The sequence below is a fragment of the Schistocerca piceifrons genome, chromosome 7 (genome assembly GCF_021461385.2).
Source record: "Schistocerca piceifrons isolate TAMUIC-IGC-003096 chromosome 7, iqSchPice1.1, whole genome shotgun sequence".
NCBI classification, from domain to species: domain Eukaryota; kingdom Metazoa; phylum Arthropoda; class Insecta; order Orthoptera; family Acrididae; genus Schistocerca; species Schistocerca piceifrons.
In genome coordinates, this window is record NC_060144.1 from 272,205,419 (window position 1) to 272,228,431 (window position 23,013).

General features: G+C 40.7%; 1 protein-coding gene across 1 annotated transcript in view; it reads right to left on the reverse strand.

Moving 5' to 3' along the window:
• Nucleotides 1-23,013, reverse strand: part of LOC124804621 (putative Ras-related protein Rab-33) — a 123,758-nt gene that overhangs the window by 51,610 nt on the left and 49,135 nt on the right. Inside the window, exon 3 of the mRNA XM_047264827.1 lies at nucleotides 932-1,081. Coding sequence (XP_047120783.1) covers nucleotides 932-1,081 — 150 coding nt within the window. The remainder of the gene's footprint in view (nucleotides 1-931; nucleotides 1,082-23,013) is intronic.

Genomic DNA, 23,013 nt, shown 5'->3' on the forward strand with positions numbered 1-23,013 from the left:
AATATTTATTTGCACAACTAGTTTTGAGAACTCCCATCCTCATTGGTGTGCTCATTATTCTTTCAGATAAAATAGATTTATTCACAGTTCATCACAACATGACAATCACGTAGTCAGTAGTGTGGCATTAAGTCACAAGTATGTGACACTCAGGATATGACCTTTTCAATTCTTCTCTCTTTTTTTACTTTTTTACTCTCTTTTTTGCTTTCTGTTGATATCAAAAACACACAAGTAGTAATAAAAGACACTAACTGCAATGTACAATTAAGGTATCAAATAAAAACCGATAGTAACTACTGGGCTTTCAGAATTGTAGGTTCTTTGCATTAACTAACTGGAAATGAAAAAGCAAAATTATTTAATAATTCCATATTGAAAATGGCACTCAAAACATAGAATAATGTTTAAATAAAAGAATGTATTCCTTTCTACAGCTAAAACCTCTCAAGAATCAAAAGGCTAGCTGTTTTATTGTTTTTGTTATGATTTTTTCCACTTCTTTTCTAATACCAATTACTTTTTGTTTCTAAAGTTCATGTTGAACACTGTCTTTTCTATGATCTACAAATTTAAGTACACCCCTTTCAAAGATTAAAATAATCTTTTTCTTTTTTCCCTCATAATTGCAGTTTGCTAAAGTAAACATAAAAGAAACCCTCCTCTTCACGTAATAGAATTACCTGTTACTACATGCTGCCATCTCTGGCTTATAATCTACATCAGTTGTTCCCTTACTCTCTTTTCCATTGATTCAAGATGACTCAGTAACTTAAGTGCACGCGCACACGCACGCACACGCGCGTGCGCGCACACGCACACACACGCACGCGCACACACACACACACGGAGAGAGAGGAGGGAGGAGGGGGGGGGGGAGAGAGAGAGAGAGAGAGAGAATTATAATACTATTAAAAATTGAAAGTAATACCGGCATGTTGTGATGATCTGCAAACTTCTGTGCAGTGTTTGTTTTTACCACTTGTTCTTCTTTACAGTCACACTTATTTCCCACTAAAATGCGAGGAATGTCACTGGTGAGATTATGTCGATTGCATTCTTCAATCCAGTGTGGTAATGACTGGAAAAGAGATAGAGACTCAATTATTTTTTAAAAGAATGTAAACAAATAATGGTGTAACAGTGAATACAGACGCTATGAAGTATTGATGCACAGTAAATTGATAGGGTGAATCAATGTTTAGTAAAAAACATTATAAACAACTTTTCATTTGCAGAAAAAAAATTTATTTCTCAACATAATCTCTATCAATCACAGTTATTCTGATACAGTGAGAACCAAGCTGTTGCTCCCATTGTCTCAGAAAAGAAATTTTAGGTTCAACTATTTTCAGTGTATATGATAACCCCTTTTCCTCCTGCAAACCATTTTTTGTGCTTAGGAAACACGAGGAAGCCAATTGTGACTACTCTGAGGGGAAAAGAATGTTTATTCTTGAGTTGCAGCAGAAGTGGTTGCTCCTTTGTGTAGCTTGTCCAAAGGCATGGGCATCATGCAAAACAGTTATGCATCATTTTTATTATGGATGAAATTTACTTTCTTCATGTGAGATGATTGGTTCCAGAATGAACAGGCATATTCAGCTGTCAAAAAATGCAAGCCACATTGGCTGTTCTCTGGAGAACAGCAGGATCTGTATGCCATTTGTTGCACACCAATTTTCTAAGAATATTGTTGGGTTTAGAAAAGGAAGAAGCACGATCAACCTGATATTTTCTATCCATCAATTGAAGGAAAAAAGTTGGGAGTATAACAAAGGGTGATAATGGTTCTTATAGACAGAGAAAAGGCATATGACTCACTTAACAGGCAAAGACTCTGGGAAGAAATGAAGAAGATATATATAGAAGATGGATACATTAATGTAATAAAGACAATGTGCAGACGACACAATTGTAGAATTAGAACACCATTGGGGAACTCTGAATACTTCAAAATAAGACAAGGACTTAAGCAAGGAAGTACTATAACTCTTGCACTTTTTAATGTTGTGATGGAGGGACTGAATAGGGCACTTAAAGATATAGCAAAAGAAAAAGACAAAAAGATAATTTTTGCAGATGATATGGTAGTATGGCGTGATAAAGAGGTAGATGTACAGTTACAACTTGATGTGTGGAAAGAAATAATGAAAAGGTATGGATTAAAAATAAATAAAGATAAGAGTGAAGTAATGGTATTTGGAAGAGAGAAAGGGATCAACGGAAATATTACCTTGAATGGAGAAAGTTTCACTTATTTAGGGAGTGAAATCTCTAGGGGTGGAAGAATAACTAACAAAATTAATAGGAGGTTACAGAAGGGAGGCAATTTCTACCAAACAATAAAACACCTGATCTGGAATAAGGAAGTTTCAGAAAAAGCAAAACTCGTATAAGAATTACTACTTCCCTATTGTCATCTATGGGGGAGAAACATGGACAATGACAGAAAGGGACTGGAGCAGACTGCAAGCAGGGGAACTGAAATTTCTCAGAGCAGTTAAGGGAAAAACAAGAATGGACAGAGTAAGGAATGTAGAGATTAGAAAGGACCTTAAACAAGAAAGTATGAGAGAAGAAATTGAAAAAAAGAGATTAAGATGGTATGGGCATGTTAAGAGGATGCATGGGCAGAGACTCCCTAAAATTATGGAAGAACTAAAGATGGATGGGAAAAGACCTAGAGGGCGCCCAAGAACACGGTGGAAAATAGGAGTGAGAATATCTGTGGAAAGGAAAGATGTGACCTGGCAGCAAGTGGAGGAAGAAAAGTGGTGGGAGGACCGAGCCAAATGGAGAGGACACGTCAGCACCCAGACCCGGCAGTAGCTGGAGCGGGATTCGGATATAGATAGATAGATAGATGGAATGTTTGTTTTTTGTTGCCTTCCTGAAATTAAAGCTTTGTCCGAGGTAGAATACACATTATTTCCAGAGACAAAAATATTCTCCGATAAATGGGTCGGAACTGACCTGGGAATGGGATTTCCAATAAATCTGAGGCAACATTTCTCTATGATGGAGCATGCAAAACATAGATTGGTTGGTTTAAAAGAGGGGGGGGGGGCACCAAACTGCTAGGTCATCGGTCCCTTATTCCGATTAAAATAACTGCACAAGAGTGGAAGTAAAATAATCAAGACATACAAAACACAGCTGGAAGAAAGGAGAAAACCACAAGAATGACAGAAGGGCAACAAACACTAAAATGGACAAATTTGGACAAGAAAACCATAGAGAGATGCAAGAAGCATGTAGAAGAGATCAAAACAAGAGAGAAGATTACCATGGCTGGCTGACCATGAGAATAAAAAGGAGAAGCCAGCCACTCTGCAACACATTAAAACTTCCACCCTAAAAGCATTAGGGTGGGGGACACAGAGGGACAAAGTACATGTGCTAAAACTTAGATCAAATGATAAAGCCTACCCTCACAAATAAAAGATAAAACTAAAGCTGCTGCTGAGGCATTGTCACCCAACACCGAAGGTAGGGTGCTGGGAGAGTTAAAATTCCGCCGCAGAGCAGCTAAAAGTGGGCAGTCTAGCAAGAGGTGGACGACCGTCATTTGTGAGCCACAGTGACATCGTGGTGGGTCCTCGCGACGGAGGGGGTAACACTGTGTTAGCCACGTATGGCCAATGCGGAGCTGGTAGAGGACAACTGATTCCCTGCGAGAGGACTGCATGGAAGACTTCTACACAGTCGTAGCCTCCTTAATGACACGCAGTTTGTTGTGCGTACTGTTATGCCATTCCATCTCCTAAAGCTGAAAAACCCTGCGGCTTAAGACAGAATGCAGGTCAGTTTCAGAGATACCCGTCTCCAGAAGCAGTTTCCGCGTAGCCTGTTTGGCCAGCCAGTCAGCAAGTTCTTTGCCTAGGATGCTGACGTGTCCTGGGGTCCACACAAACACCATGGAACAACGGGACTGTTCCAGGGCATAGATGGACTCCTGAATGGATGCTACCAAAGGATAGCGAGGGTAGCACTGGTCGATAGCTTGTAGGCTGCTCAAGTAGTCCGTACACAGGAGAAATGACCCACCAAAGCATGAGCGGATGTGCTCAAGAGCACGAGATATGGCCGCCAGTTCTGCAGTGAAAACACTGCAGCCATATGGCAAGGTGTGCTGTTGAATATGTCCTTCATGAACATACGCAAAGCCTACATGACCATAACCCATTGAGGCGTCAGTGTAAACCACTTCATGGTACCAGTACATGTTGAGAATTGAGAGGAAGTGATAGTGGAGAGCCGCAGGGTTAACAGAGTCCTTAGAGCCATGCAAAAGGTCCAGAACAATATGCGGCCTGGGTGTACACCATGGAGGTGTATGTGAATGGACCTCGAGGAGAGGTGGTAACAGGAAGGAATCCTGTTCAGATAGAAGGGACTGGATGTGAACCGCAATCATAAACCCTGACCTGGGGTTAATGTGGGAGATGAACCGCCTTGGTTGGGAAAAGGAGATGGTAATCTGGATGTGCAGAAGAACTACAAACGTGTGCATCATAACTGGCGAGCAGCTGTGCTCACCTAACCTTCAATGGAGGCATTCCGGCCTCCAGAAGGAGACTGGGCACCGGACTCGTTCTAAAAGCCCCAATCGCTAGGTGAACGCCACAGTAATGCACTGAGTCAAGTAAACGCAATGCGGTGGGCGCCACCGAACAGTAAACCAGACTCTCGTTAGTCAAGGTGGGATTGAACAATGGCTCTGTAGAGCTGCAGCAGTGTAGAGAGATCTGCACCCCAGTTGGTGTTGCTCGGGCAGTGGGGGTCATTGAGGTGCTGCCAGCACTTCCGCTTAAGCTAATGAAGGTGAGGTAGCCAAGTCAATCGGGCTTCGAAAACCAGTCCTAAGAATCAATATGTCTCCACTACAGCGAATGGATCACCATTCTGGTTCTGGATGAATGGTGCGATGCCGACAGAAATGCATGACACACGACTTTGTGGCTGAAAACTGGTAGCCATGGGCAAGAGCCCATGACTGCGCCTTGTGAATGGCTCCCTGTAGGTGCCACTCAGCAACACCAGTACTGGAGGAGCAGTATGAAATGTAGAAGTCATCCACATACAGAGAAGGTGAGGCCGATGGCCCTAGACTGTTAATAGCCACTAAAAATAGAGAGACACTCAATACAGAGCCCTGTGGAATGCCATTCTCTTGAAGACGGGGGGAACTATGGGAGGCACCGATTTCAACACCTTAGGTACATAGGGACAGTAAGTTTTGGATAAAAATAGGAAGCGGGCCCCAGAGACCCCACCCATATAATATGGCAAGGGTATGATGTCGCCAGGTCGTGTCGTTTGCTTTACACAAGTCAAAAAGATGGCAACCAGATGTTGGCGTCTGGAAAAGGCTGTTCAGATGGCAGACTCGAGGCACACAAGATTATCAGTGGTAGAGCGAACCTGGCGGAAGCCACCCTGAGATGGAGCCAGTAGGCCACGTGACTCCAGGACCCAACCCAACCGCCGACACACCAAACGTACCAGCAGCTTAGAAAGAAAAATTGATGAGTCTGATGGGCCAGTAGCTATCCACATCAAGCGGGTTTTGACCGGGTTTGAGCACCAGAATGATGGTGCTCTCCCGCCATTGTGATGGAAAGATGCCATCGCACCAGATCCGGTTGAAGATGGCGAAGAGATTTCGGTTGTAGTCAGATGAGAGATGTTTAGTCATCTGACTGTGGATCCAATCCGGCTGTGTCGGGGCAATATGCAAGGGTGCTGAGGAACTCCCACTCTGTAAATGGGGCATTATAGGGTTCGCTGTGGCATGTAGTGAATGAGAGGACTTTCCTTTCCACCCACTGTTTGAGGGTGCAAAAGGCTGGGGGGTAGTTCTCTGTCGCAGAGGCTCGAGCATAGTGCTCAGCAATCATGTTTGTATCAGTAGGTAACACGCCATTGATGTTAATGCCAGGGACACCTGTTGGGGTCTAGTACCCAAAAAGACGTCTGATCTTCGTCCAGACTTGTGAAGGCAACGTATGGCACCCAATGGTCGACACGTGCCTCTCCCAACACTCCTGTTTCCGTCGTTTTATAAGCTGCTGAATGCAGTCATGGAGCCACTTATAGGCTATTAGGTGCTCTCGGAAAGGATGCTGCTTATGTCACTGTAGAGAACGCTGATGCTCTTTAATTGCCTCAGTGACTTCCGGCGACCACCAAGGGACTGTCTTTCGCCGTTGGCACCCTAAAGAATGAGGGATCGCGTTTTCTGCCGCAGAAATTGTCATTGTAGTGACCTGCTCAACGACAACACCGATGGCAATATGTGGGGGAGATTCAGTGGTTACAGCAGAGGTGAAGGCTTCCCAGTCTTCCTCGTTTAAAGCCCACCTAGGTAGGTGTCTGTGGGCATGACGCCGCGGCAGTGACAGGAAGATGGGGAAGTGGTCAAGAGGGGTCTGAAGGGGCACAGATTCACTACATACAGATTCACTACATACTGAGTTCACGACATAGAAGCAAACTCCACCTGACACTCTAGTATAGTCGCTACGATTCCTGTAATATCCCTTATAGCCGTGGATGCCAGGGGTCCGCACTGCTGGGAATCAGGTTTCCTGGAGGGCGATGCAGAAAGCAGCCAGGTGGTGGAAAAAACCGCCGTCCACTGAAGGATTACATGATCGTGAGACTGGGGAGGCAGTCTATGCCTCAGGATCACCTGCTGCGACCAGATGAGTACCTGTGCGATCAACATCCATCGTGTCTGAGGGCCCAGTGAGATCTAGGTCCTCAGTGGATGCCAGGATCTCCACCTCATTCTCAGACACAGAGCTTGTAGGTAGTGATGGTGTGGGTGCCACCACAGTGCCTTGGTTCTTGGGGGTGGTTTCCTTTTTACGACGACCTACCTATGGTTGCTTCAAGCCACTGGCGGGTGTCAGCTTTGCCACTGGTAGGAGCCTGGGGAGGGAGTGATCAAAGGGATCCCTCCTGGCGCGAGGAGCCGAAGAATACTTATGCTTCTTGGGCTGAGAAGTGGGGACCGACATCCCCAATGGTTGGGGGGGGGGGGGGGGGGTTGCTCCTGAAGTAGGTTGTGCAGGAGCAACAAGGAGGGAAGTGGCCCCCCCCCTCCCTCCATCAAGGGGGCAGGTGGAGGCTGACGACTCTGAGAGCCAACTGTACACGGCAGAACATAAAATAGAATAGAATCTTTATTGTCACATGACATGTTATATACAATCATTTGACTGAAACATTGGTGAATCGTCAATGAATAATTCTATGCCTACCTAAGTATACCTAAAACAAGATACATTAAAATAATGCATATGGATGCTCCCAGAAGCACATAAAAAGATATTACATGTTAGATTTCTTCCTTTTTCTTAAAACTTTCCACAGTGGTTTGAAATCATTCTTTTAAAGTATTTTTCATGTTTGTTTCTGTAGTTCATAAATATGGGCATACTTCAAAGACCCCATACTTTAATAAAAGGACTATATATATTTACATCTAGATATTTAGATACATAGTTCACTTGATACATAGTAAAGTATGGGCACATATAAAAAGAACATATACCTCCATTAAAAGAGAACATATGCATACACATAGAACGTTATGTAGAAAAAAAACAGGAAAACAAAACAAATGTAATATCTCCTACTTGTCTTCCTCATTTATAATATCATCCACACTATAGCAGCATTTGCTTTTTAAATATTTTTCAATGTTTGCACAGATAGATTCTAGCTTGCAGTCCTTCAACTTCGAATGGATTTTATTGCTAAGCTTCAAAGCCATGTAATATGGAGTATTTTCAAATAATGTTAGTCTGTGGCAAGGTAACATGTAATCTTGTTTGTACCTTGTTTCATAAGTATGTGTAAATGAATTTCCCTCAAAAAGATGTGGGTTTTTTAACACAAAGAAAAGGGTTTCATATATAAACATGGAAGGAATCGTAAGCAAATCAAGGCTTGCAAATAAAGGTTTTCATGATTGCCTATTGTTTGTTTCAGTCATAGCGCTGATAATTTTTTTTCTGTAGCTTGAACACTCTGAGGAGGCTTCCTTTTTCAACTTCTCAAAAAATTATGCCATATCTTACAATTGATATAAAATATGCATGATACACAATTTTCCTAACAGCTAAGTCAGTTACTTTATTCAGAACTCTCATTGCGTAAGCAAAACTATTTAACTGCTTCAATAAGCAATTCACATGATCAGTCCATGACAAGTTTTTGTTTATGGTGACTCCCAGAAATTTGACAGATTCAGCAGTTAGCAGTTCTCTGCCTTCATAACTTAACTGTGTTACATATTCAACAGTTTGTTTGGTCCTGAAGTGCACAATTTGTATTTTTGTTAAGTTTAGTTTCACAGCATTATTATTTATCCAATTTTCTAGTTCTTGAAGAGTCTGTTTTGTTTTCTGTGCTAATTTTTCAGTGTTTTTACAGCAGACTACTGCTGTTGAGTTATCTGCATACAGAATCGTATCTGAAGTTACCTTACCTGGCATGTCATTTTTATTATTATTATTATTATTATTATTATTATTATTTATTTTATGGCCTTCATTGGACCACTCTAGTCAAAAATACAAAGTTCTAAACAAGTTGTTACACAGGTATACAATTTGGTTCAACAATAACTTAAAATGATACTTAGGTAATATAATTATTAGAGTCTATTCTTATATGAAAGGTGTTTTCCTCTTCTGTCTGCCCAATATTTCTTCATTCTTTCAGATATTTTCTTTCTTTCTTCATCTGAGACCACTCTTCCTGTACTCCTTTTATCAATTTTCATTTGTAGTCTGATTTGCGGGTCTTGCAGTATTCTGGTTTTTTCTGTCTTGTTTTTTAGGTCATCTACTGTAATTTGAAGTTCTTTTATATCTTCCTTAATTTCTGTGATCCATTTAATGTCGCTCTTGCTATTCCACAATTTTTGTATTATTTTTTTCCTAATTCTGCTTTCTGGAGTTCTCATCAGATGTCCAAAGAATGAGATGCGTTTCTTCCTGATTGTGCTCATGACTGGTTCTATTTTCTTATATACTGTTTCATTTGATGCTATTCTCCAACGTCCATTTATTTTATACTGTTTATTTATACATGTCCTAATTATTCTTCTTTCTATTTTTAGTATTCTGTCAATTTCTGCTGTATTAGTTGTTTTGAAGATTGTTTCAGCTGCATACGCTATTTCTGGTTGTATAACTGTTTTGTTGTTGTTGTTGTTGTTGTTGTGGTCTTCAGTCCTGAGACTGGTTTGATGCAGCTCTCCATGCTACTCTATCCTGTGCAAGCTTCTTCATCTCCCAGTACCTACTGCAACCTACATCCTTCTGAATCTGCTTGGTGTATTCATCTCTCGGTTTCCCTCTATGATTTTTACCCTCCACGCTGCCCTCCAATACTAAATTGGTGATCCCTTGATGCCTCAGAACATGTCCTACCAACCGATCCCTTCTTCTGGTCAAGTTGTGCCACAAACTTCTCTTCTCCCCAATCCTGTTCAACACCTCCTCATTAGTTATGTGATCTACCCATCTAATCTTCAGCATTCCTCTGTAGCACCACATTTCGAAAGCTTCTATTCTCTTCTTATCTAAACTATTTATCGTCCATGTTTCATTTCCATACATGGCTACACTCCATACAAGTACTTTCAGAAACGACTTCCTGACACTTTAATCTATACTCGATGTTAACAAATTTCTCTTCTTCAGAAACGCTTTCCTTCCCATTGCCAGTCTACATTTGATATCTTCTCTACTTCGACCAGAATCAGTTATTTTGCTCCTCAAATAGCAAAACTCCTTTACTACTTTAAGTGTTAGGTTAGGTTAGTGTTGTTTAACGTCCCGTCGACAACGAGGTCATTAGAGATGGAGCGCAAGCTCGGGTTAGGGAAGGATGGGGAAGGATATCGGTCGTGCCCTTTCAAAGGAACCATCCCGGCATTTGCCTGAAACGATTTAGGGAAATCACGGAAAACCTAAATCAGGATGGCTGGAGATGGGATTGAACCGTCATCCTCCCGAATGCGAGTCCAGTGTGCTAACCACTGCGCCACCTCGCTCGGTGCTACTACTTTAAGTGTCTCATTTCCTAATCTAATTCCCTCAGCATCACCCGACTTAATTCGACTATATTCCATTATCTTCGTTTTGCTTTTGTTGATTTTCATCTTATATCCTCCCTTCAAGACACTATCCTTTCTGTTCAACTGCTCTTCCGAGTCCTTTGCTGTCTCTGACAGAAATACAATGTCATCGGCGAACCTCAAATTTTTTATTTCTTCTCCATGGATTTTAATACCTAATCCAAATTTTTCTTTTGTTTCCTTCACTGCTTGCTCAATATACAGATTGAAAACATCTGGGAGAGGCTACAACCCTGTCTCACTTCCTTCCCAACCACTGCTTCCCTTTCATGCCCCTCAACTCTTATAAGTGCCATTTGGTTTCTATACAAATTGTAAATAGCCTTTCGCTCCCTATATTTTACCCCTGCCACCCTTTATTTGCCTGACCAAAAGTCTTGTTCCTCCTGCCACCGAACTTCACTAATTCCCACTATATCTAACTTTAACCTATCCATTTCCCTTTTTAAATTTTCTAACCTACCTGCCCGATTAAGGGATCTGACACTCCACGCTCCGATCCGTAGAATGCCAGTTTTCTTTCTCCTAATAACGACGTCTTCTTGAGTAGCCCCCGCCCGGAGATCCAAATGGGGGACTATTTTACCTCCGGAATATTTTACCCAAGAGGATGCCATCATCATTAACCATACAGTAAAGCTGCATGCCCTCGGGAAAAATTACGGCTGTAGTTTCCCCTTGCTTTCAACCGTTCGCAGTACCAGCACAGCAAGGCCGTTTTGGTTAGTGTTACAAGGCCAGATCAATCAATCATCCAGACTGTTGCCCCTGCAACTACTGAAAAGGCTGCTGCCTCTCTTCAGGAACCACGTGTTTGTCTGGCCTCTCAACAGATACCCTTCCGTTGTGGTTGCACCTACAGTACGGCTATCTGTATCACTGAGGCACGGAAGCCTTCCCACCAACGGCAAGGTCAATGGTTCATGGGGGGGAGGGGGGGTAACTGTTTTATAGTGTTTTAATTTTGCATCTATATAGGCTTTTTTTGTTGTATGTAGTTTTGGTAATGTAATTTGCGTAGTTCAGTTTCTTTTTTTTTTTTATTGTATTCTGCCATGATGGCTTTTCATTTAGATTGTATGTTATTATTTCGCCTAAATATTTAAATTTATCAACAATTTTGATTTCCTGTTCTCCTATTGTAATTTTGTTCGCAAGTGGTGGATCAGTTAGCATAATCTCCGTTTTTTCAAATGATATTCTAAGGCCTACTTTCTCTGCTATTTCTTGTAGTGATTCCACTTGTTGCCTGGCTTCTTGAACGGTGTTGGCTAGGAGAGCAAGATCATCAGCGAATCCCAAGCAGTTTAAGCTAATATCATCTTTTGCACTTCCAATTCTTATCCTCTTTGGATTGTCCTTGTACCATTCTCCCATTATGTATTCCAGTGCACAGTTGAACAGTAATGGTGATAGGCAGTCACCTTGTCTTAAGCCTGTTTTTATGAGGAATGGTTCCGAAATTTCTCCTCTAAACTTCACTTTTGAATTGGTGTTGGTTAGAGTGAGTTGTATTATTTTAATTAGTTTTGGATGGAGTCCTAGATTTCTTAAAATTTTTAATACTGAAGGTCTGTGGAGACAGTCATATGCCTTCTTAAAATCTACAAATGTTATTGCCAGAGGTTTGTTCTGTTTCTTTTAGTATGCCATAATCAATTTTAAACTAATTATCTGCTCTGCACAGCTTCTCCATCGTCTGAAACCTCCCTGATATTCCCCTAACTCCTGTTCTAATTGCTCCTTGATTCTTTCATATAGGATCTTGGATAGAATTTTGTAAGTGCAATCTAGGAAAGAGACTCCTCTGTAGTTGTCTGGGTTGCTCTTATCTCCCTTTTTGTGTAGTAGGTCATTTATATAATATATAAATAGCAATGGGCCTAGTATGGACCCCTGGGGTACACCTGCTTGTATTTCCTTCCAACTAGAGCAATCTTTCTCGGCCTTATGTTGTATAACTACCCTCTGTTTCCTATTTTTGAGATACAACTTGAACCAATTTAAGGATTTTTCATGGAAGCCACAAGAAGCTAATTTGAGGAGCAGCTGTTTATGGTTTACCATATCAAATGCCTTACTGAGGTCACAGAAGATACCGGATACACTCTCCATGTTATCGAGGCATTTGCTTATTTTAGTGATTAGTTCATGAATAGCATCCACAGTGCTTCGGCCCTTCCGAAATCCATACTGATTATTAAGAATAATGTTATGTTTTTTGTTATATTTTTCTAGTAGGTTACACGCTATGCACTCAAATATTTTAGAAATAATTGGTAGTATTGATACCGGGCGAAAATTGCCTATCTCCTCTAGTCTTTCTAATTTACGATTAAAACTTTTTATTTTTATGCACCTATTTCACTCCTGACAATTTAGCATATAGCTTTTGATTTATTTGTGGCATCTGATATGTATTTACTGTTTGCCATTTGTTTTGCCTGTTTAACTACTCTACCAAACATTCTTTTGTATTTGTTTACATAGCTGTTCTTTGACTGCATGTGCTGTTTCCTCTTTCTAATACTAGAGATCCTGATGCCTTCAGTTACCCACGAGTTCTTTTACAGTTTTTGTCATGTGCTGTTATGAAGGGGAAGCATTAATTGAAAACATTCATGAATTCTGATACGAAAGCATTGTAGTTTGTGTTTACTGAGTACCGCTTGCTGAAAGACCAGGATGTTTCATTTAGTCTTGAGACAAATGTATTCACATTGTGTTGGCTGAAGTTCCTGACTCGTTTCACTGTTACAGTTTTATCTAAATTTGGCAATGAGATAAAAAGGACTGAATGGTCAGATATACCTAATTCTAGGATGAACTTTTCTGTAGTGCCATAGCTGATGCTATTCATTATATTATCTATACATGTTGCAGAAGATGCTGTTATTCTAGTGTACTCACTGAAGTTTAATGTTAAGCCATTTGTAGATAACATGTCCTTCAGAGAAACGGCAAACCCATCATCAGCTCTTACATTTATGTTGAAGTCAGCACAAATTATGACCTTTTTACATAACTTTTCTACCTGCAATCTATACAACAAGGTTTTAGGTTTGTCTAAAAATGCGCATGAAGCAGAACAGTCAGGGATATGATATATACTAATAATTAATATGCCGTATTCCAGAAGTTCAATGCAGCTGCTTTCAAATAATAGTTCCTCGTTCAAACAATTAAAAGTCCGCCCGACTTCAAAGCTTAGTGAGTCTTCTACTATAATGCACGATCCTCCAAAATCATTTTTTCTACAAATACTTGCTGCTAAACTGTAACCTGAAAGTGAGTTTATCAAGTTTATATTTTCACTTTTAAGCCAGTGCTCGTTTAAGCATATAACTTCTACAAAACTTGTGTTCTCTAGAAATACTTCTAGTTCATACAATTTGTTCATCTTTCCTACTGACAGACCACCTATATTAAGATGCATTATGAAATTATTACGTTTTAAATCAAACAGAGAATCATTTAATTGGTCATCGAATGTGGCACCTGAGTGGGTCTTTAATTCTAAATTGCATTCCGTTATTTTGTTTCTTGTGGACCATATTCCATGGGAATTGGTCCACTCTGTTAGTTTCCCTGTGAAGGATTGCCCAGCACAATAACAGACTTATTTTTACTTTCGTTGATGAGAGAGATCTCTTCAAGAGTATTTCTTATGTTAGAAGCTAGCATCCTTTTACCGTATTTGTTGAGATGCATTCCATGGTATGTGAAACAGTTTCTTTCATAGTTACTAATGTCCATCACCTTAACATTCACAAACTTGGCACAGAAGTTTTTCAGCTTTAAATTAGTAAGTCTAATTTCTTTGTTTACGCACAACCAGTCTGGTAAGTCATACCTTAGTGGCAATGTTGTTATGATGACATTGGTGAAACACAGGAACCGCAGAACTTTAAACAGCTTCTTAATAAAGGCACTAACTTCGTTCCTGGGGACGTTATTATCACACTCTATGAGCACAGCACAATCAGTCCTTGGGAAATCAGAAAATTCTTCATCAAAATTTACTCCCAGTTCTACAATGCCAGAAACTTGAACACTGTCATTCACATTGTTCGTCAATAATTCCGGAATGTTTCGTGCATGACAATCACCAAATAGTTTCACTTTCTTCTTTTGTAGCTGTTTTTCCACTGCTGAGCCGTTGTTTGACGAACACTTAGCATATTCCTTTGAAAAACCATTACTACACAATGCTCAGATGTCTTTCTCAGTTTCCTGGTGTAGGTGGGTGTCTTCTTCTGATGAAGTACAATTTGTACGGCTTTGTTTAAATCAGATTCTTTATTGTGATCTTCCCCCCCATGAACCATGGACCTTGCCGTTGGTGGGGAGGCTTGCGTGCCTCAGCGATACAGACAGCCGTACCGTAGGTGCAACCACAACGGAGGGGTATCTGTTGAGAGGCCAGACAAACATATGGTTCCTGAAGAGGGGCAGCAGCCTTTTCAGTAGCTGCAAGGGCAACAGTCTGGATGATTGACTGATCTGGCCTTGTAACAATAACCAAAACGGCCTTGCTGTGCTGGTACTGCGAACGGCTGAAAGCAAGGGGAAACTACAGCCGTAATTTTTCCCGAGGGCATGCAGCTTTACTGTATAATTACATGATGATGGCGTCCTCTTGGGTAAAATATTCTGGAGGTAAAATAGTCCCCCATTTGGATCTCCGGGCAGGGACTACTCAAGAGGATGTCGTTATCAGGAGAAAGAAAACTGGCGTCCTACGGATCGGAGCGTGGAATGTCAGATCCCTTAATCGGGCAGGTAGGTTAGAAAATTTAAAAAGGGAAATGGATAGGTTAAAGTTAGATATAGTGGGAATTAGTGAAGTTCGGTGGCAGGAGGAACAAGACTTCTGGTCAGGTGACTACAGGGTTATAAACACAAAATCAAATAGGGGTAATGCAGGAGTAGGTTTAATAATGAATAGGAAAATAGGAATGTGGGTAAGCTACTACAAACAGCATAGTGAACGCATTATTGTGGCCAAGATAGATACGAAGCCCACACCTACTACAGTAGTACAAGTTTATATGCCAACTAGCTCTGCAGATGACGAAGAAATTGAAGAAATGTATGATGAAATAAAAGAAATTATTCAGATTGTGAAGGGAGACGAAAATTTAATAGTCATGGGTGACTGGAATTCGAGTGTAGGAAAAGGGAGAGAAGGAAACATAGTAGGTGAATATGGATTGGGGGACAGAAATGAAAGAGGAAGCCGCCTGGTAGAATTTTGCGCAGAGCACAACATAATCATAACTAACACTTGGTTTAAGAATCATGGAAGAACCCTGGAGATATTAAAAGGTATCAGATAGATTATATAATGGTAAGACAGAGATTTAGGAACCAGGTTTTAAATTGTAAGACATTTCCAGGGGCAGATGTGGACTCTGACCACAATCTATTGGTTATGACCTGTAGATTAAAACTGAAGAAACTGCAAAAAGGTGGGAATTTAAGGAGATGGGACCTGGATAAACTGAAAGAACCAGAGATTGTACAGAGATTCAGGGAGAGCATAAGGGAGCAATTGACAGGAATGGGGGAAATAAATACAGTAGAAGAAGAATGGGTAGCTTTGAGGGATGAAGTAGTGAAGGCAGCAGAGGATCAAGTAGGTAAAAAGACGAGGGCTAGTAGAAATCCTTGGGTAACAGAAGAAATATTGAATTTAATTGATGAAAGGAGAAAATATAAAAATGCAGTAAGTGAAACAGGCAAAAAGGAATACAAACGTCTCAAAAATGAGATCGACAGGAAGTGCAAAATGGCTAAGCAGGGATGGCTAGAGGACAAATGTAAGGATGTAGAGGCCTATCTCACTAGGGGTAAGATAGATACCGCCTACAGGAAAATTAAAGAGACCTTTGGAGATAAGAGAACGACTTGTATAAATATCAAGAGCTCAGATGGAAACCCAGTTCTAAGCAAAGAAGGGAAAGCAGAAAGGTGGAAGGAGTATATAGAGGGTCTATACAAGGGCGATGTACTTGAGGACAATATTATGGAAATGGAAGAGGATGTAGATGAAGATGAAATGGGAGATATGATACTGCGTGAAGAGATTGACAGAGCACTGAAAGACCTGAGTCGAAACAAGGCCCCCGGAGTAGACAATATTCCATTGGAACTACTGACAGCCGTGGGAGAGCCAGTCCTGACAAAACTCTACCATCTGGTGAGCAAGATGTATGAAACAGGCGAAATACCCTCAGACTTCAAGAAGAATATAATAATTCCAATCCCAAAGAAAGCAGGTGTTGACAGATGTGAAAATTACCGAACTATCAGCTTAATAAGTCACAGCTGCAAAATACTAACACGAATTCTTTACAGACGAATGGAAAAACTAGTAGAAGCCAACCTCGGGGAAGATCAGTTTGGATTCCGTAGAAACACTGGAACACGTGAGGCAATACTGACCTTACGACTTATCTTAGAAGAAAGATTAAGGAAAGGCAAACCTACGTTTCTAGCATTTGTAGACTTAGAGAAAGCTTTTGACAATGTTGACTGGAATACTCTCTTTCAAATTCTAAAGGTGGCAGGGGTAAAATACTGGGAGCGAAAGGCTATTTACAATTTGTACAGAAACCAGATGGCAGTTATAAGAGTCGAGGGACATGAAAGGGAAGCAGTGGTTGGGAAGGGAGTAAGACAGGGTTGTAGCCTCTCCCCGATGTTGTTCAATCTGTATATTGAGCAAGCAGTAAAGGAAACAAAAGAAAAATTCGGGGTAGGTATTAAAATTCATGGAGAAGAAATAAAAACTTTGAGGTTCGCCGATGACATTGTAATTCTGTCAGAGACAGCAAAGGACTTGGAAGAGCAGTTGAATGGAATGGACAGTGTCTTGAAAGGAGGATATAAGATGAACATCAACAAAAGCAAAACAAGGATAATGGAATGTAGTCTAATTAAGTCGGGTGATGCTGAGGGAATTAGATTAGGAAATGAGGCACTTAAAGTAGTAAAGGAGTTTTTCTATTTGGGGAGCAAAATAACTGATGATGGTCGAAGTAGAGAGGATATAAAATGTAGGCTGGCAATGGCAAGGAAAGCGTTTCTGAAGAAGAGAAATTTGTTAACATCCAGTATTGATTTAAGTGTCAGGAAGTCATTTCTGAAAGTATTCGTATGGAGTGTAGCCATGTATGGAAGTGAAACATGGACGATAAATAGTTTGGACAAGAAGAGAATAGAAGCTTTCGAAATGTGGTGCTACAGAAGAATGCTGAAATTAGATGGGTAGATCACATAACTAATGAGGAAGTACTGAATAGGATTGGGGAGAAGAGAAGTTTGTGGCACAACTTGACCAGAAGAAGGGATCGGTTGGTAGGACATGTTCTGAGGCATCAAGGGATCACCAATTTAGTATTGGAGGGCAGCGTGGAGGGTAAAAATCGTAGAGGGAGACCAAGAGATCAATACACTAAGCAGATTCAGAAGGATGTAGGTTGCAATAGGTACTGGGAGATGAAAAAGCTTGCACAGGACAGAGTAGCATGGAGAGCTGCATCAAACCAGTCTCAGGACTGAAGACCACAACAACAACATTGTGATCTTGTAGTGATGCAGAGAAACGTATTTTCTTTTCCAAAAGAGCACTCTTATTCTTCAGAGCATTATACTTTTTGTTTAGAGCAAACATACCAATTTGAAGTGCTCTGATTATTTCATCCTTTTTTCTGATTACATCTTTAAATTTGTGTTCACAAGCATCACCAATGCACCTATGACAAGACCATGTAAAATCACCAGTTACAAATTTTATGCGTACTTTGGAACATTTCTCATGAAACAAATGGCGGTAGTTACTACACTGGATACCCTTTAATACTTGCTTGTCACAAATCTTGCAGTTGTTTGCACTTTTAAGATCGTTTTTATTGGTGCTGCTTTCACTTACGACTTTACCGCACAGCGCCATCTCAACTACTGGACAAAGTACACGGTGAACATAATGTACAATCTGGCAACCATTCTGCATCTATACGCTGCCTATAATTAATACTAATGTAATCGTAGAACCATTGTCGTAGTGGCCCCTTAGGTTGACTTCATATGCACAGGATGTAGCCTTTCATATTTTCTTGTAGCCTTTCATATTTTCTCTTAGCCTAAGTGTAGGTCAGTCATCCCAGGGTCTTCTATTCCATTATTTTTCTTTCTTTCTGGAGAATCCTGCAGTCTGGTGAGTAAGGTGAATGGTACTCTCGAAAGTTGACACAGATTGGAGGCGGGGCACAGGGAGTATTGGGATGTGAAGGACGTCCACAATCCTGACAGGGGAAGAGGTATGGCCCAACTTCCCGCACTTAAAGCACGGCATCGGGGGAGGGATATGTGGCTTTACGTCACAGCAGTAGACCACCACCTTGACCTTGTTGGATAATGTGTCACCCTCAAAGGTCAAGATGAAGGCACCGGTGGCATCCTGATTACCCCTCAGACCGCAGTGGATGCATGGCTCATCGACAGACTGCAAAAGAAGGTCCCTATGAAATATGATACCCTGCAGAGGATGTCATTTTTATCAAGACTGACCCTGACCGCATTTTGGACAAGCCCTCAACCTCCAAAAACTTGTCCTCTAAATGCTCCACAAAAAACTGACGCTTCATGGACATGAAAGAGTCCCCATCAACTCTCGTACATCGAGGTACTGGGGTAAATAAACTTTGCTGCCATCCTTAGCCTCACGTTCCTCCCAAGGTGTGGCCAGGGAGGGGAATGATTTGCAATCATATTTCTTAGCACTGAAGGTAGACCTCGACCGCTTAGAGACTGCTGGTGATAGACCACCAGAAAGAGATGATGCACTACACTTCATTGCATGTCATCTGCCCTGATGCCGCCCACACCAACAAGGGGCCCTGCCCATGAGTGCCACCCAGCTGCAGCAAAGGCCACCTGGCAGGATGCCCATTGCTGGGAGTCTCGATGCCCCAGGGGGGGGCATCTACTCCTTGGCATACATAAGGAGTTAACGGCGCAGGCATCAGCAAAGCGATCCCTATGTGGCCAGGGGGCTACAATCAACAGGGTACATGGCGCCCCACCACAACGGACTGGCTACCATGCTGGGTATCAGGCACAAACAAGCTAAGAAGTCTATTATCATCAAATGTGCAGAAAGTTATACTGCACAGAGGTTGGAGGAAAATGCACCCAGGAGGGTGACCTCACCCAACAGCTGGAGAATGAGCAGAAGTACAGATCCACGTCGACCATGTAGGGCGCCCTTCCCCAATTGACTGGCTCTTCAGGAAAATTTTGAAAAATGGAGGTCAAACCTTCTCAAAGACACACACACACACACACACACACACACACACACACACAGACAGAAAAAACTGTATTCTTCTTTTGTCTTCTTTTAAATGAATATGGAAAAGTCACATAATGAATTAGGGCACGGAATTTTGAAAGTGTGCTTCATAACTCCTGGGAGTGTGGAGGTCTTACAGCAGGAGTGTTGCTATGGTTTCATAAGAATAATTTTTTGTTCTTTTTTCTTTTTCTCCTTTCTGAGTAAAGGAACGACATGTGCACTAGAAGTGATATCTAGTGGTCCGGCAAGTAAATGTTACTATGGCAGTATCTTACATGGCAGTTGATCATACTATGTGACACTCTTGTATTTATTCAATTACAATTACTTATGTGCATGCCTGAAAGAACACACACAGTTGATGATCCACAGCTATATTATATAAATTAAAATTAATCCTCTCCATTCTAATTCCTTGACATTAGCTGTATTAGGAACAGATTTACTACCCACATAGTGGTATGTGTGCTATAAAGCACAGCAACATGCCTCACTTTCCTTTCACTAGACCAATGAAAGACGTGCACATGAGAAACATGACTTTAATTGATACTAATGTAAAGAGCATCCACTGTGCCTGGGTTCGTTGGAATTTATGTGCAGACATGAGAAAGAAGAATGTGGGCACAGTGCAGAAAGCGACAATGGATGTTTAATTTGGACTGGCCAGTGAGGGGTCACTTGCACTTTGCAGTCATGCTTTTGGGATACTGTGTTCTCCAAAGAAGAAAGGGGTCTGATGACAATGGTCAGGCACTAAGGAAAAGTGGATGTTGATGTATAGAGTCTATGCCATGGTATCTTGTTTAAGTATGAACTGATGGTTGTGGTCAAGTACTGAAGCATCATGTATAAACATGTTGTGTGAAAAGCTTTTTTAATTTCAGTTGTTGTGAATTGGGAACTTTCTGGAATACAGAAGAATTATGGAAACCATGTTTTGTAATTTCACAGTGAGTTGTTTAAATATAGAAGCTCTCTTATAGCTCTCACCCCTATGCAATCAGAAAAGAAGCCAGCAGTCAAATATGTTGCACTGCATAGCAGGACCACAACATCAAGGCAAAGGACCACAACATCAAGACAAAACAAGACGGCGACAGAGAAATTCAGAAATGAAGGTATCTTTTATTACAGGGAACAAGTAAAGACTTGGCATCTCACAATATATCGATCGCTTAAAATCAACCCACAACAGGAAAAACATCTGCGCCAATAGTGACACATGAAAATTATTGCTGGATAGGAGCTCGAAATCCGATTTCACACCTATCACGAGTGGTCGCCTTAACCACTGTGGCTATCCATGCACACTCCCCAGAGTGACACAAACTTCTGTATGACACACTGTCTCCATCATGTAAGTATTACAAGCCTCAGCAGGCACACAATGACAACAACATTGGTCTTGATTCCTCGTTGTCTCATTCTTGCTGCTGCAGGAATCCAAGTAATTTAGCGAGTACTAGGTGATGAATTACGTGGGCTATGATATAATGATATACACACTGTGACATATCGAAGTTTGAGTCAGTCCAGGGTACTGCATGGACAGCCAAAGCAGTTATGGCGATCACTCACAATAAGCAGGAAATCCAGGTGTAAGTCCCTATCCAGTAGTAATTTTCATACGTCACTATAGGGTAGCAGATATATGCCTAATACAGCTAATGTCAAGGAATTTGCATTCAGCAAATTAATTTCAAATTACAGTTACATTAGTTTAAAAGTTGGTTTGTCAAATTCAGATTGTTTGTAATTGTTGTTTGTCTTCCTGGTTTGTGTTTCTCTGTCAACATAGACAAATTTTTAAATGTGAGTACAGAATGTGATATTTCAAATACATTATGCAGACCTAAGGATATGAATAAATAAAAATGAAGGAAGTATGTCAACAGTTACTTGAGTCTCAGTTTTGTTTGTACTGCTGTGGCAAAGGTCATTTGTTTCAAAGTCCTAGCTACTGAAAGCTTGCCTCCTAATAAAATGAAACAACATATGAAGTTAAATCATGGAAGTTTGTAGTTTGGTAAACAAACAATGAGAAACTTTTCCCACAAAGAAAGGACAGAACAGAAAGAAAAACACTTTACTATACAAGCTACTATTCTTAGAAAGGCTCTCGTTTCATCATATAAAGTTGCATAGCATGTACGAAAGAGCAAGAAACCTCACACTGCAGCCAAAGACCTTATTTTACCAGCTGCTATGGGCACTGTATCTATTATAAGTGAGTCAGCTTTTAAAAAACTGGCAAGTGTTCCCTGTCAGAAAACATTATTAGTCACTGGATACTTGATATGGCTTAACAGTCCGCTGGCAGAAAAACTCCAAGGTAATTGTGATATCATTATTCAGTTGGATGAAGCTAGAGACAACCACAATAATTAATTTTTGTGAGTGGTTGTTATACAAGAATACATTTCATGAAGATCTTCTTTTCTGCAGGAAGATAACTCTTGGAACAAAAGTGACAGATCTCTTTGGAATACTTCACTCTTTTGTGGAAGAAAACAACATTAACTGGGAAAATTGTATGAGCATGTGCACAGATGGAGGTCAATGTAGGGCTGCCATTTTTGGCAGATTGCAAGATCTGATCAGTAGTGAGGCTCCCCATGCCCTTTGGACATACTGTTTTATTTACCAAGAAGTACTGGCATCAAAAAGCAAGGCCCTGCCCTTCACATGGTTCTTCAATCAGTGATCAAAGTGGTAAATTTCATTAAAAGTCAGCTACTTAAGACAACAAATGTGTGTTGATTTGAGGGCTGAGCACATTTCCCTAATTTATCAAAGTAACTCTCACTAGTTTTCATGCAGAAATGTCTTGAAAAGGGTATATGAATTCAGGAATGAACTTTACATTTACCTTATTAAGGGAAACATTGGAGTTCTGACAAGTTCGCAGGCAGTGACATTGTTTTGAAGCAGGCATATTTTAATGACATTTTTGAAAAACTCAATTCCCTGCATGTATTCCTTCAAGATAGTATCTGGTACAGTCAGACAAAATTTCAGCCTTGAGAAAGGAACTACTATTGAGGAAGAAAAATATGCAATAAGTAACATGCAAGAAGCCCAAGAAGAGGTCTCAGAAAATTTCAGTAATATTAGATCTATTTTTTCACGTGTTTTAAGTTGTTCCTATGACCCCAGCCCCAACCCCTTTCCTGCTGTCCCCTTCCTTGTTCATTTATTATCACAACTCTTATTACTCTAGGAAATTCCCTTCTCTATCAGCAAAACTATTTTTGTTTTCAATTCCCTTTTTATTGTTGCTCAATTTTTTAGATTACATTTATACTTTACATTGTTATTAATACCAAACTAATAATAGTTGTCAGCTGGTTTTCCCCACACTCTCCTTCCCTCTCCCCCTCCCCCTTTTCACTTTTGTTTTTGCTTTATTCTCTTGGCTATTATTCTTTCATGTCAATGTTAGTAATGTTGTTTATAACTGTCTTTTACAAATATTATTATGCACCGT